This window comes from Dendrobates tinctorius, unplaced genomic scaffold, assembly GCF_039654945.1.
Source record: "Dendrobates tinctorius isolate UK_male_01 unplaced genomic scaffold, ASM3965494v1 ptg000257l, whole genome shotgun sequence".
NCBI classification, from domain to species: Eukaryota; Metazoa; Chordata; class Amphibia; order Anura; family Dendrobatidae; genus Dendrobates; species Dendrobates tinctorius.
The window spans coordinates 7,779,285-7,795,153 of NW_027361924.1; the positions used below are offsets into that span (position 1 = coordinate 7,779,285).

The 15,869-nt window shown below is 44.2% G+C and overlaps 1 protein-coding gene across 1 annotated transcript; it reads right to left on the reverse strand.

Moving 5' to 3' along the window:
• Positions 1-8,060: 8,060 nt before the first annotated feature.
• Positions 8,061-15,585, reverse strand: LOC141069260 (olfactory receptor 10AG1-like). The gene is made up of 3 exons (XM_073558713.1): positions 15,525-15,585; positions 15,192-15,419; positions 8,061-8,995 (listed from the first exon to the last, which is right to left on the reverse strand). The coding sequence occupies exons 1-3, from the start codon at positions 15,583-15,585 to the stop codon at positions 8,061-8,063; spliced, it is 1,224 nt and encodes a 407-aa protein (XP_073414814.1).
• Between the last annotated feature and the right edge of the window lie 284 nt (positions 15,586-15,869).

Genomic DNA, 15,869 nt, shown 5'->3' on the forward strand with positions numbered 1-15,869 from the left:
TATGAAGCCATATGCTGTAGGTAGTAGTGTGATCCAGGGGCGGACATACCGCCGATTCAACCGGTGCACCTGCACTGGGGCCCTGAAGGAGGAGGAGCCAAAAACAGCTACCAACCATGCTTGATCCATCATAGAGACAGCGGTAGCAGGAACACTATGAGGAGAGGCCGGGGGCTGGGATCTCTGTGGAGTCGGGGCTACTCCGCACTCTATCAGCCTCCATACATACTGTACTGCAGGTGAGGGGGGACTTTTTGGACTCCTGTCATCATCATCTGCAAAGTAAGTGACTAGCCAGTAGAGTGGAGAATTGTGCTTAGTGAAGACATTAGCCACAGCCACTATAAAGGGGGAGAATGGCGAGGGGCCCCTTATACAGTGCTGCAGTGGCTCATGCGCCTCACCCCTTCAGCCAATCATAGACTCTGCTTTATTTGCACACCTGAGATTGGCTGATACTTGATAATGGACAGGTGTCTGCCTTGCTATGTTTTCACACCAGGCCCTAGTGGACAGGTTCATGGTGGACGCTCATTTTCTGGACTACCTGACCTGTTCCTTTACTGGCCAGGTAAGCTCTGTGTCCGGGCTCAGTGTCTGGAAGCCTCAGTAATTACCGTATGTCTTCTATGAGAGAAAACATAATTCTGTCCAGCAGGTGGCGCCATCACAGATTGATGCTGCTTCCTTGTGAGACAGGACCAGTGCCGGCAGTATGGGGCACAGAAAGGTGCCCAGTTCTCCAGTACGCAGGCTCCCCCATGCTCCACAGCTTCCTGTGTATAAGCCATGTCCCGTCCTCTCGGTCTTCACTAGGCAGGCAGTCTGGACAGAGGGAGAGGGAGGACGGACATGGCAGCTGTGTGCAGAGGTAGTGACAGGAAGCTGCTCAGCTCTCAGCCTGCTGTGTCCCCAATATCCAGATGATCACTCATGGCTGGTGTACTGGGAGGGGGCCCGTGTGTGAAGAATCCGACCGCTTCTGAAGACCAACTACAGCGAAGGTGAGTATATCTGTATACAGTGTATAGTGTATGTACAGTGGGGCAAAAAAGTATTTAGTCAGTCAGCAATAGTGCAAGTTCCACCACTTAAAAAGATGAGAGGCGTCTGTAATTTACATCATAGGTAGACCTCAACTATGGGAGACAAACTGAGAAAAAAAAATCCAGAAAATCACATTGTCTGTTTTTTTTTCATTTTATTTGCATATTATACTACCCCAGAGCAGACCTCAAAGCAATAGGCAGCCCCCAACATATAATGACGATGAAACAAGATGAAAACACTAACACAGATAGAAAGATAGGTTGAGCCAACGATGGGTCCCAAGCTAACTAAAAAGGACAGGACAGAAAAGCTGCTGTCTGCAATCCGAGAAAACCCTGCTAAAAATATTACCAACACAACTGATAAGCAAAAAGGACCCTGAAGTCACTAGACTTCAAACCCTATAACAGCACTCAGAATATTCTGAAAGCAGAGCAAAAGAAAACACTGATCAAGGTATAAGAATCCAGCACATCCCCAGCCGGGGATGGCTGAACTCAAAAAACAAGGTAAACAAAACCAAAACTACTATGTTCAATAGCAGAGCAAAAACTTATCTTTGGGAAGCAGGAATCAGACTGGTCTCCAAGAATCCAGCAGAGAAATCACCAGCCACTCAGAAGGACGTCGGCTGCCTTATATCCAGTCTGAAGTTCCTGATATCCAATCACAATCCACCTGATCAGGTGGTTGGTTTATTTCATCCAAATCAGCCTCACTACCTTCCTTCACCAGAAGAGGGAGATCCTCGGACACAAAAGGTGAATGAACAGATAAGCTCACAACAGCACTCCTCCCCTTAATCCTGGTTCAGAGTTCCACCTGCTGGCCTGGAGTGGAACTGTGTTGCATGTATGGATTGACTGCGAGAGAGACCCATCATTGCCTCCAAGCCTGGCATTACCCTCCCTGGAGGAAGGCAAAGCCACTGTGGCGACCATACTCCTGGGGGCGCCACACATGTAGTACTGTATACAATGTACATGATGGTGTAATGGTATATAGAATATGTACGGTAATATTGTGTACATAGTGTATTACACATGCTACAGTGTGTGTGTGTATGTCTGGTCAGGCCTGGTTTCATGAGCTGCCGTACATAGCAGATTACAGTGGGCCACTCCTGTCGCCAGACCACCCTGTGAAATAATGCATTACATATGACATGATTTAAAATGCATTCAGGACATTGTGGGCCGAGGCAGCAGCTTCGGACCCCGTACGAGTGGGCACTAGTGATGAGCGAACGTGCTCGGATAACAACTTATCTGATCATGCTCGGGTGTTATCCCAGTATCTTGGGCATGCTCATTAGTGATGAGCAAACGTGCTCGCCACTACTCGTTACTCGCCCGAGTATAATGGTACTCGGTGAGCACTGAGCATTTCCGGGATTACTCGGCGGGAACTCGGGTCTCCTCCCAGCATTTTTGGCGGACTTTAGAGACCCAATCATGCTGCAGGGATTGTCTGCCAGGCAATGAAATGCCGCAGCCAACTTTGTTGTGGTCGTGCAGTGATTTGCTGGCCGCTCAGCATCATCAGGGGTATAAGAGACCGGACGCCGCCCTGCTCGTCGCATTCAGCTCTGGATTGAAATAGTGTAGAGAGAGGTGCTGCCAACATAGGGTCAGAATTGGGGATTTATTAGTTAGTGTGGGGTCTACCATCCTAAACTACTCACATCCAGCTAAAACAGCAGTCCTTCTAAGTACTAATTCCGGAGTATATAGGTTGCAGTGTTAGGTAGGCAGGGGAGTGTACGTCACTCTATACCCATCAGTGCAAGGCCTGCAGGCAGTGTATATGTGTATATAGAGCCTTGCATACATCAAGAGGGTCCATTCCTTTCCTGTTTTCTGGTGCTGCTGCTGCTACCTGAAGGATATTTTAGCCGTATATAGCTAGCCCCAGGTGTAATTGGAATACAGGCCACACACTTTTTGGTGTGGTATCTCCTTGCCGGCTCATATCTGTGCATGCTCAAAGTTTGGCCAGTTTACGGCGGTTTTCTTTTTTTGTCCTGGGTGAAACCGTACTTATATACAGCACTATGTTGCATTATTTTAAAAAACAGGCCACATTTTACAGTGGGGTCTATCTCTGACACACCTCATACATCCATGTGCCAAAAATTGAGGCATTTTAGGCCTAAATTCCTTTTTTTCGGCAGTCTGTCACTCTCGTTATATCCAGCACTCTTTTACATCCACCAAAAAACAAAACATATTTTACAGTGTGGTATATCTGTGACACGCCTCATACGTCCGTGTGATAACAATTTGTTGATTTTAGGCCGGTACACCAGTGCTTTCCTGTCTGGTACTCAAGTTATATACAGCACTATGTTGCATTTTTTAAAAAAAACAGGCCACATTTTACAGTGGGGTCTATCTCTGACACGCCTCATACATCCATGCAGAGTTGGACTGGGGTGTCTGGGGCCCAACAGGGGAATGGACTCTAGGGGCCCACCCTACAGTCAGGCCTGGATTGGTAATATGCCTAACCGGGCATTTTCCCACTGGGCCGCTGTCATGTGGGCCGCGGGCGGCAGCGCCCGCTCATCTGGCTGCTTGCCAGCTGATGCGACCACTGGCCTGGCTGTTGTTCCTGCCGCCTGCCCTCTGCGCGCACTGCAGAGAGATAAGCCGCCACGCACCAGATCCTCGCCCTAGCTTGAGACCCCACCCCCGCAGCCACTCACAGCGTCGCTTGCCTGCTCTCTTCTCTGTACACAGGACCTGTGATGAGGTCACAGGAGGGTAGAAGTCAGGGGTCACTTGATCAGGAGCCTTTCCCACACCTCTGATCATGTGACCCCTGACTCCGCCCCTCCTGTGACCTCATCACAGGCCCTGTGCGCACAGCCCTGCCTCTTGGTGTCTGCCGGACTCTGCTGTGCTGGTTGTCATGGTGCTGGATGAGGTAAGTGTGTGTGGGGTCAGGAGGGGTTTACAGGGTAGATGTAGCAGAGCTGTGTGTGTAGGAGGTGGACGGAGCGGAGCCGTGTGTGTACGAGGTGTACGTAGCGGAGCCGTGTGTGTACGAGGTGTACGTAGCGGAGCCGTGCGTTTACGAGGTGTACGGAGCGGAGCCGTGTGTGTACGAGATTTATGGAGCGGAGCCGTGTGTACGGGGTGTACGGAGAGGAGCCGCGCGTGTACGAGGTGTACGGACCGGAGCCGTGTGTGTACTTGGTGTACGGAGAGGAGCCGCTTGTGTAGGGAGTGGAGCCATATGTGTACGGGATGTACGGAGCGGAGGCAAGTGTGTACGAAGCATACAAAGCGGGCTTTTCCCACGGACACAGGAGTACACGGCGGAGCCCCGAGGAGCATTTTAAAACTCACACATGATGTTCGACCAGAAGTGATGTGCTGGAAGCTGACCGGAAATGAGGTAATTTCATGAGAAGATTGTGACGGAACTAGGAATGCTTCAGTTCCATCACCATGTCCTCCTCCGACAGCGCAGACACCAGGATCGCCTTGGAATCGGGGATGCCGGCCATGTGAGTGGATCATAATATGTCCTGCATCGGGAGGCTCAGGTGGGCACTACAATGGGAGCTGGGCTGCTATAGTATCTTTATAGAATCTTTCTTTATTTCCTTCTCTCTTTTTCTTTCTTTCTCTGTTCTTTCTTTCTCATTCTCTGTTCTGTCTTTCCCTCATTTTCTTTCTCTCTCTGTTCTTTCTTTCTCTCTCTAATCTTTCTTTTTTCTTTCTCTCTCTGTTCTTTCTTTCCCCTTTCTTTCTTTTTCTTTCCTCTCTTTCTCTCTGTTCTTTCTTTCTTTCTTTCTTTTCTTTACTTCTTTCTTTCTCTCTCTGTTCTTTCTCTGTCTCGCTCTGTTCTTTCCCCTCTTTCTTTCTCTCTCTGTTCTTTCTTCTTTCTCTCTCTGTTCTTTCTTTCTCTCTCGCTCTCCTTTCTTTCTCTCTCTCTGTTTTCTTTTTTCTCTCTCTGTTTCCTCTCTTCCTTAGTGCCAGTCAGTGTGCCCATAATGCCAGCCACTGTGCCCTCAGTACCATTCAGTGTGATCAGCAGTGCTAAATGGGTGCAGTTGGGTGTGGACATGGGTGTGACTAGTTGCGAAATGGATGTGGCTGGGGCGTGGCCTAAAATCTGCAGCGGTGCGCGCAGCACGCCACTGTCTTTCTCCCTCTTTCCTTTATTCAAAGTTGGGAGGTATGATAGGGGCGGCTGTGACCAGGGGGTCTGGTTGCCCAATGGATAGCAGTTCTGCCAGGAATTCTGTCGCCGTGCGTACAAAAGGGGACAGAGCTTTGGGAGGAGTACTGTACCTAAAAGCAATAAATAGGACTGAGCTGAAATACTGGGCACAGCTGTGACTACATGTTATATAGTCGTGTTAATCCCTCACTTCTTGTAACCTACAAGCGTACAAAGATATTATATAGTCACCATGTGACTAGTGGGCCTGTGTAACATTAAATGCCAGGGCTGAATTTTAGTCCCAGTCCGGCCCTGCCTACAGTTATATGCAAATATCTGTCAGTCGTTATCCCCATTATAGTGGAGCATCGGCTGTAAAACACAGGCGGCTCCTGCACATCTACTGTGCGCCCCCATAACTGGGATGTATAATTATGGTAGTTTACATTAATGGGGTTCTTTGGTTAAAACAAGTTATCAGAGACCCATGGGCTCCACAGGATAGGTGATCACTTGGGTCCGACCATTAAAAACTGCACCGATTGGAAGAATGAGGAAGTTTTATCCCTGATAGGACACTTATCGCCATTTAAAAATGGAGCGGCAGGTGGGATATCTGACCGGAGCTCCATTCATTCTATTTGGGGCTTCTATAAAAATAAGTTCAGCCACTGAGGGTATGAATGGATCAGTGATCAAGTCAGACATGCCACTCTAGTCTAATGGGGATAAAAGCTCCACATTCTGACGATTGGGTCCAAATAGTCCGCCATACAATATTAGGGGCAACCACATAGTTCGCCATACAATATTATGGGCAACCACATAGTCCGCCATACAGTATTATGGGCAACCGCATAGTCCTCCATACAGTATTATGGGAAACCACATTGTCTGCCATATAGTATTTTTAACACCCACATAGTCCTTCATACAGTATTATGAGCACCCACATAGTCCGGCACACAGTATTATAGGCACCACATAGTCCACCATACAGTATTATGGGCAACCACATAGTCCTCCATACAGTATTATGAGCACCCACATTGTCCATCATACAGTGTCAATTTCTCGATCCGTTTGCCCCTTTTCCCCTTGTTTCTTTCAGACCCACTTTCACCCATTAGAGCCGTCTATTGACTTTTGTGTCATCGCTCCAAATCACCCATTTCAAATCTTTAAACGTCCACTTTTCATACTTGTTTGCAATCTCTAGCTGATGGCTTCTGAATGGATGGTTGGACTTCATTCTCTATTCTTCCAGGTGTCATGGCGCTCACCTGTTGTAATTGGCAACTTTATTGACCAAGAGACGGCCATCGATGAGCTGGATGCTGCTACTTCTATTTTCTTCTGAAATCATCTTCATGGCTGGTCCCTGATTGATTTGAACCAGTGACCTTTCGCTTGGGAATAAACCTAATAACACACTGAGCTATTAGGGAATGTGAGAACAGGTTGTATTTTGTAATATTCAGGAAAGAAAATATTTTTCCACCACCAGGAGCAAAACTGTAATAATGCAGTGACATGACAAGAATCTGAATAACTAATCATATACTAAATAGTTGCAAGTCACGTTAATGAATGAGATATACAAGATGATTGTCTATGAAATGATGGTAGTCTCATGAGCAAAGTGGAAACGGATGTTGAGATATGGTGCCTGAAAGTCAAAAGTTCAAAACATTCTGTTACCCTTATGCTCTTCACTGTATAAGCAAAAAAATCGGTGGCAGGTTCCCTTTAATCCAACAATTAAGCAATGCTTATAAAAATGTTGTCATAGAAATGGCACAGATCTTGTGAAGGGGAGCACTCCATTTAGAAAATGACACAGTCCTTAGAGCATGCTGTATCTCTCAACACTGGACATGGGTTCTAGGTCAGAACCTGCTTTTACCAGGTACCATTCACTCCCACCTAACTTCCCTGGTGAACTCAGATGGGGTCCATAAATAAAATACAGGCTCAGATACCAAAAATTATGAGACCTCTGGTTTCAACGATTTCTGCTCCCCTCGAGGTCCCAGGTGGGAGATATTAATGCCATATTTCCTATCACAAGTTTAGCTTTCTATACACATGAGACATGGCATATACAACTTTATCCATCTGACCAATATTAATTCTGGGCTGATATGCAGGCTGAACAGCAATGCGAGTGAATACATTGTGTTCAGAAGTGCGCCATGATGCCAAAAATATGGCTCCCATATCTATTAAACCTGCCACAAAGAAATAACAATACTTATAACTGATATGTAGCTGGCTAGCATGTAACATTGCCCTGATGTTGCTTTGAAATGCAGAAGCCGAATTACACCCGGACAGAAAAGTATCACCACAACAGCCTGTTGTTTCATATTCGTACTGACCACTTAAAAATATTTGTCTGCATATGAGACCATCTACTGAGTCTAAAATTATTTTTCACTTTCTCTTTTTTTTTAAACACAATTTGATAAATAGATTTTCATCTCTTCTTTGCATGGCCCTGATTCATAGTTCATAGAGACGCCACTCTTCTAGGGTTGATATGACGGTGACGGCTCTTCTTCCCATTGCAATGATTCACAATTCATAGCAAAGCCATGCTTCTACAGTTGATATGAGGGTGAAATATTAATCATACAAAACAGTCCATAACTTGAAAAGATGAAGAAGGGCTGATTGGTATTGGAAAGCATACATAGCAGATATATCATCAGGGAATGATTAGTGAAGCATGGACAAATAAGAGCTATTCTTCTATAACAAAAATGCTAATCCCATGAGTTACTGTAAATTCGTCTTCCCCAATCTTACATGATAAATACATAACAGATTTTTCATTTAATCCTCATTAACCTCTGAAGAGCCTTCAGGATTTCACTGCTGCGGAGACTGTACACTAGTGGGTTGACCATGGGCACCACCGTGGTATAAAATACTGATAAGATCTGCTTAGTGATCACTGTTTGGTCTGAGAACGGCATCATGTACTCCATTGCACCTGAGGAATAGAAAATTATCATGACAATGAGGTGGGACAAACAGGCGGAGAAGGTTTTTCTTCTTCCTTCCTTTGACTTAATGCGTAAAATCACACGGATTATTCTTACATAGGACAAAACATTGCAGAAAAGAGGGAAAAATCCAAACAACACAAGCTCAACATAGAATAGGTTATAAAAGTCACCGGAGCCACCACTGGATGCAAAGACTACGTCTACTGCGTCACAGAAGATATTATGAACAGTAACAACCTCACTGAAGGACATCTTAAGGAGAAAACATATTAATAGTGAAGAATTTACAAAGGCAGAGACCCAGAGAGCAACAACAATCAGGACACAGGTTCTCTTGTTCAAGATCCGGTGGTAGGACAAAGGATGACAAATCGCAACATATCGGTCAAATCCCATGATGAAGAAAAGTATGTCCTCCACACCGACTCCTGTAAAGAAAAAGAACATCTGGGTGAAGCACTGGGTGAAGGATATCAGGCCATTCCCAGATAATAATATATGGAGAAGCTTTGGGATAATGACTGTGGTGTAGCAGATGTCTATGACGGATAAGTTACAGAAGAATAGATACATGGGGGTGTGTAGATGGACGTCCAGACATATCAACGCAATAACCAGTGAATTCAAAGTGATTCCCATCAAATAAATGGCTGAAAAAATCCCGGCAATCAGCGGCTTATCATTGGCTATTGATGAGAAAGGCAGAATATGAAATGTTGTATATGTGTTGTTGTCCATGAGATGTTCACATAAATCTGTAAAGAAGAAAGATTTCAGAGAATAAATACAATCATTTTCTATTTTTGGTTCATTAAAAAATTGAAAGTAAATTTGATAATTCTCCAAATAAATTGGTAACATAAGGGTTGAAAACTGCAAAAGTAGGAATTTTTCTAAAATTCAACAACACAAGAACGACCCACTAAAATAAAGAATATTAATAAAAATGAGTACGTTATACTCACTGGATCCAAGAGGTTGTCTCAAAATAAACCTTTTTTTGGCATATCAGTCAGATATATAAAGTTCTGGTTCTGAAATATAGAAATGTTAGGACTGACATAACCTCCCTAGATTACAACACTGATACTCTGAGCTGGTCCTGTAGTTGGGAGCTTTGGTCTCCAGTCCTGCAGACACACATTGATCCGACCTTGGTGACTTTTTCTAGCAGATCACACGTGAGATCCCCGGTAACGTCTAAGACAATAGGAAGAGAATGAGACGGATCGCAGCGCTCTGTGGCACACACCTGTTTGTGTGCTGGGAATGAGCTCTTTATACTTGGCTTATATAATATATGATTCTAAAACATAGAGGAAATAAATATCGAAATATGTAATATTGTCCCAAGAGGAAGTTTCCCTGTGGTTCTGATTACAATAATTACTTCCAACAAATAAAGAAATTAGGTTTTCTTTTAAGTTGTTCAAATTTAACTCCATCACCCAGAAGCCTGTTTTCACCTTCCTGACCAAACAATTGTTTCAATTCTGACCACTGTCACTTTATGAGATAATAACTCTGGAATGCTTCAATGGATCCCATCAATTCTGAGACTGTTTTCTCGTGAAATATTGTAGTGACAGTGGTAAAATTTGTTCGATATGACTTGCGTTTCGTTGTGAAAATATCAGAAATTATGCAAATTTTTTTGAAAATTTTGCAATTTTTCAAACTTTTCATTTTAATGCCCTCAAATCAGAAAGATATGTCACACAAAACAGTTAATAAATAACATTTCCCACAAGTCTACTTTACATAAGCACAATTTTTGAAACAAATTTTTTGGTTAGAAAGTCAGAAAGTCAGAAGGGTTAAAATTAGACCCGAAATTTATCATTTTTACAACAAAATTTACAAAACAATTTTTTAGGGACCACATTACATTTGAAGTGACTTTACGGGCCTATGTGACAGAATATACCCAAAATTTACACCATTCTGAAAACTGCACTCTTCAAGGTGCTGATAACAATATTCAAGAACTTTATTAACCCTTCAGCTGCTTCACAGGAATTAATGGAATGTGGAAGAAAAAATGAATATTTACCTTTTTTTGACAAAAATCTTACTTTAGACCCCATTTTTTTATTTTCACAATAGTAACAGGAAAAATTGAACCCCAAAATTTGTTGTGCAATTTCTTCTGAGCATGCCAATACCTTATATGTGAGTGAAAACCACTGTTTGGGCTCACAGTAGTGCTTGGAAGAGAAGGAGCACCATTTGAGTTTTTGAATACAAAATTTGTTGTCATCATTAGTGGCCGTCATGTCGCATTTGGAGACCCCCTGATATGCCAAAATTGTGAAAACCTCCAAAATGTATCCCATGTTTTAAACTAGACTCCTCAAGGGACTTATATAGATGTGTTTTAAGTACTTTGAACCCCCATGTGCTTCATAAAAGTTTATAATGTTGAGACATGAAAACAGGAAATCAAATTTTTTCCTTAAAAAACATTCAGATTTTGATGGACATTCTGTGGGTGTCATGTCACATTTGGAGAGCCCCTGATGTGCCTGCATAATGGAAACTAGACCCCTCAATAGGTTTATCTAGATGTGTGGTGAGCACCTTGAACCCACAGGTGCTTTACAGAATTTTACGTTGATCTGTGAAAATGAAAAAAAATATTTTTCCCACAAAAATGTTGATTTAGCCCCAATTTTTTTCATTTTCACAAGGATAGTAGGAGAAAAGGAACTCCAAAATTTGTTGTTCAATTTTTCCTGAGTACACTGATATCCCATATGTGGTCAAAAACTACTTTTGAGTAGTACAGGAGGGACAAAAGCTCAGGAATGCAAAGCTCAGGAGGGAAGAAGTGCCATATTAGAATTCAAATTTTTCTGACCTGGTTTGAGGGTGCCATGTCACATTGGCAGAGCCTCTGAGGTACCAGAACATCATAACCGGGGATAAATGACCCCATTTTACAAATTACTCCTCTCAATTAATTCATCAAGGGGTGCGGTGATATTGACATCACAGGTGTGTCACTGCATTTTATATTATTGGGCAGTGAAGAAAAAAAATTGACATTTTTACCACCAAAATGTAGTTTTTGCCCCAGGTTTTATATTTTCAGAGTGGGAAATGGGTAAAATGGCACCAAAATTTGTCCCACAATTTCTGCTGCATGTAGAAATACCCCATATGTGGCTGTACAGTATTAATTAGCCATACGGCGAGACTTAGAAGGACCGAGCGCTATTTGCCTCCCGGAGCACAGATTTTCTTAGAAGAGTATGCAGACTCAATAAACAGAGCCCCTAAGTACTAATAGAGCGGAATACCCCATCAAGTAACCCCATTTTGCAAACTATACCCTTTGGGGAATTTAGCTACAGGTGTAGTGAGGATTTTTACTCCTTGGGTGTTTTCCAGAGACAAGTAGCAGTGGATGTTACTAAGTGAAAATTGCAAACCGCTGTTGTAGTGCCCTTATGTTGTAGTGCCCAGTGTGTTGTAGTGCCCAGTAAGCTGTGGTGCTCAGCTCATGCTTCTGGAGACTTGCACACGTAAATTAGATGGGCTGTCATCTTTACAGAAATGCCAAACACGTTCAGAAGGGAGAGGAAATTTGGATTTGGGACTGCAGAATTTTCTAAATTTCTTTTGGTGGGTGAAGAGCTATTGAGTTTTTCCAGAGTCTTTGTACTACCAGTAAGGTGGAACTACCAATAACGTTACTACCAATAAAGTGTTTGTTTTGTGGATTGAGTTGAAGCTTTTGTTTTACGTAATACAATTGGTTCTCAATAAATTAGAATATCATCAAAAAGTTAATTTATTTCAGTTCTTCAATATAAAAAGTGAAACTTATATGTTTTATGGAGTGTAGAGGTTTTATTCATTTGGGAACAACAAGAGGAAAACAGGAGGCTTGTTCCTTTAAAAGTTCATGTGGATTTATTGCTCCATAAACCCCAGAAGCGCAAACAGAAAATAAACAGCCTTTAGATCAGGCAATAAAAATACAAATGTCCATAGCAGGGTTCTGCTCCATCAGGCCTGTGGGCACACAGGCTGGGGTAATGTCCAGTATTCAGGCTCGGACTGGAGCCAAACACACAGAAGGCCTTCTCCCTCATAGCACACAGACCATGTGCCAAACAACACCCTCCATTATATAGGCTGTTAAACACTCCCATGTGATGTATGAGGGTAGCTAGACCCGCCCATCTCTCACAGCTACCCGCAACCCGGTCACAGGAGCACCAAACAAACCTCTTAGTGCTTACGTACACTAGAGAAACTACTCCGGGTTACATCACACAGAGCAGTCATCTTTGTGACTCATACCTCCCATTGACTATGCGGCCATTAGTCTCCTTACAAATCTCCCCATATGCCTAAATCTGTGAGGTTTGGCACTTTCTAATATTAGACAAGGGATTCTTGAGAGGGCATCGGCATTACCATGTAGCTTCCCTGCACTATGTTCTGCATGGAAGTTGAAATCTTGCAGGGCTAAGGCTGGTTTCACATTTGCGTTTTTTAGCGCTGGAAAAAAACGCACACCTGCGCATGCGTTTTTCCCCTATATTTAACATGGGTGCGCATACCTGCGCGCTGGTAAGCGCATGTATGCGATTTTCATGCGCTGCGTTTTTTTGGGGTGTGCGTTGGGATTTTCCAGACGCAGCATGTTGCATTTTTTGGCCCTGCAAAAAAGCGCATGCGCACATATGCGCACGTTTTGCGCTAAAAATGGCCATTATAGCCTATGGATGCGCATATGTGCGCACTGGCATGCTCATGTATGCGTTTTTTTGCATATGCGTTTTTTTTTTTAAACCATGGAATTTAGGGGTTTGGGTTAGAGTTAGGGTTAGTTAAGGGGGTTTAGGGTTAGGGTTATGGTCAGGGTCAGGGTTAGGGTTGGGGTTTGGGTCAGGGTTAGGGTTAAGTATGGTTTTGTTAAGGATTAGGGTCATGGTTAGGGTCAGGATTAGGGTTAAGTATGGTTTTGTTAAGGGTTAGGGTCAGGGTTAGGGTTAGGGTTAGGGTCAGGGTTAGGGTTAGGGTTAGGGTTAGGGTCAGGGTTAGGGTCAGGATTAGGGTTAAGTATGGTTTTGTTAAGGATTAGGGTCAGGGTTAGGGTCAGGATTAGGGTTAAGTATGGTTTTGTTAAGGGTTAGGGTCAGGGTTAGGGTTAGGGTTAGGGTTAGGGTCAGGGTTAGGGTTAGGGTTAGGGTCAGGGTTAGGGTTAGGGTCAGGGTTAGGGTTAAGTATGGTTTTGTTAAGGATTAGGGTCAGGGTTAGGTTCAGGATTAGGGTTAAGTATGGTTTGGTTAAGGGTTAGGGTTAGGGTTAGGGTTAGGGTCAGGGTTAGGGTTAGGGTTAGGGTCAGGGTTAGGGTTAGGGTCAGGATTAGGGTTAAGTATGGTTTGGTTAAGGGTTAGGGTCAGGGTTAGGGTTAGGGTTAGGGTCAGGGTTAGGGTTAAGTATGGTTTTGTTAAGGATTAGGGTCAGGGTTAGGGTTAGGGTCAGGGTTAGGGTTAGGGTTAGGGTCAGGGTTAGGGTTAGGGTCAGGGTTAGGGTTAGGGTTAGGGTTAGTTAGGGTTTAGGGTTTGGGTTAGGGTTAAGTATGATTTGGTTAAGGGTTAGGGTCAGGGTTAGGGTTAGGGTTAGGGTCAGGGTTAGGGTTAGTAAAGTCATGGTTTGGGTAGTGTGAGGGGCCACCTAAAAATGTTGGAAAAAAACGCAAACGCGGTAAAAACGCGCTAAAAACGCATACAAACGCGCAAAAACGCTGCGTTTTTTTCCTGCATGCGCACAAAAATGCTTGAAAAAAACGCAGCGTTTGTATGCATTTGTATGCGTTTTTTTAATGCGTTTTTTTGCGGGAAAAACGCGCTGCAAAAAAAAGCAAGTGTGAAACTAGCCTAAGAACCAGCGGGTGACCCTAGCATTTTTACCCTTTGATTCCCTCATCCATCTGAGTGGGGCATGGTCAGATATCAATCTAAACTTACGTCCCACCAGATAGTACCGTAATGTGTCCACCGCCCACTTTATGGCCAAGCACTCCTCTATTACTGAATAATTCCTCTCACATGAGGACAGCTTCATACTAAGGTCGAGAACAGGGTGTTCTTCCCCGTGTACCTCCTGGGAAAAGACTGCTACTAAACTGCTACATCTGAGGCATCTGTTTGGAGAATAAACGCTTTCTTAAAGTCAGGGGCCACCAAAACCGGTTGCTTACACTGAGCCCCTTTCATTTCTTGAAAGGCCATCTCTGCCTTTTCAGACCATATGACCATTACTTATTTTGGCTGAATCTCCTGTAGTATCCCAAGATCCCCAGGAAGGCTCTGAATTGTTTCTTAGACAGCGGTCTCACCCATGTTTGAATTGCATCCACTTTACTGATTTGGGGTTGATCTTGCCTTGACCCATTACATATCACAGGTACTTGGCTTCTTCTTTCCCCAGGGCACACTTTGGGTTTATTGAAAACCCTGCCTTCCTCAGAGCATCAAACGCCACCTGGACCTTTGCCAACTGACTTTCCCAGTCTGGGCTAAAGATAACAATATCATCCAGGTATGCTGCAGTGTATTGTTTATTGGGTGCAAGAAAGAATTCGATCCATAGCTCTCTGGAAGGTCCCAGGGGCCCCCTGCAGTCCAAACAGCATCCGGACATGCTGGAAGCATCAGTCTGGCATAGAAAACGTAGTATTCTCCTTGGCTCCCTGTGTCATGGATCCCCAATAACCCTTCGTCAAATCCAAGGTGGTTATTTACTTTGCAGACCCAAGTCTCTTGATTAGTTCATTGACGTGTGGCATGGGATACGCATCGAACTTGGAGTCCTCGTTCAACTTCCGATAGTAATTGCAGAACCTCCATTCACCATCAGTCTTTGGGACCAGGACAATTGGGCTCGATCAACCACTTTTGGACTCCTCAATGACCCTGAGTTTTAACATACGCTCCACCTCCTTGGTGATCACATCTCGACGAGCCTCCGGATTTCGATAGGTCTTTTCATTTACACACACATGTGGCTCCATCAAAACTTCATGTTCTACGACCCTTGTGCACCCTGGTAATTCTGAGCACAGGTTCCTGTTCTTCTGGAGCAACTCCCGGCAAAGCTGTTTCTGGGCCTTCAACAGAGTCTCCACTATGGAGACACCAACCTTGCCTTCTGACTTGCCTAGCAAGTGCAGAGTCTCAGCCGACCCTCTGTCTTGCCATGGCTTGAACAGGTTGATATGGTAGATCTGATATGGTTTCCATCATCTGGGTTGATGAATCTTACAGTTCATGTCTCCAATCTTCTTCACCACTTCATATGGCCCTTGCCATTTGGCCAAGAACATGCTCTCCACTGTAGGAATTAGCTCATGGACTCGGTCTCCCGGATTGAACTGCCTCACTCTGGTTGACCCTGGCCTGAACTTCTTGTGCCTGGAGAAGATGTCTTTTTACGATAGGCATCACCTTAGCAATCCTCTGCTGCATCAGTGCCACATGCTCAATGACTAGAGTTGAGCGACTTTTGTTTTTTTAGGGTCGCGTTTCGTTTCGTGAAACCCGACTTTTCCAAAAGTCGGGTCGAGCAAGATCGTCCGATTATAGGGAAAAGTCGGGGTCGTCCCGAAAC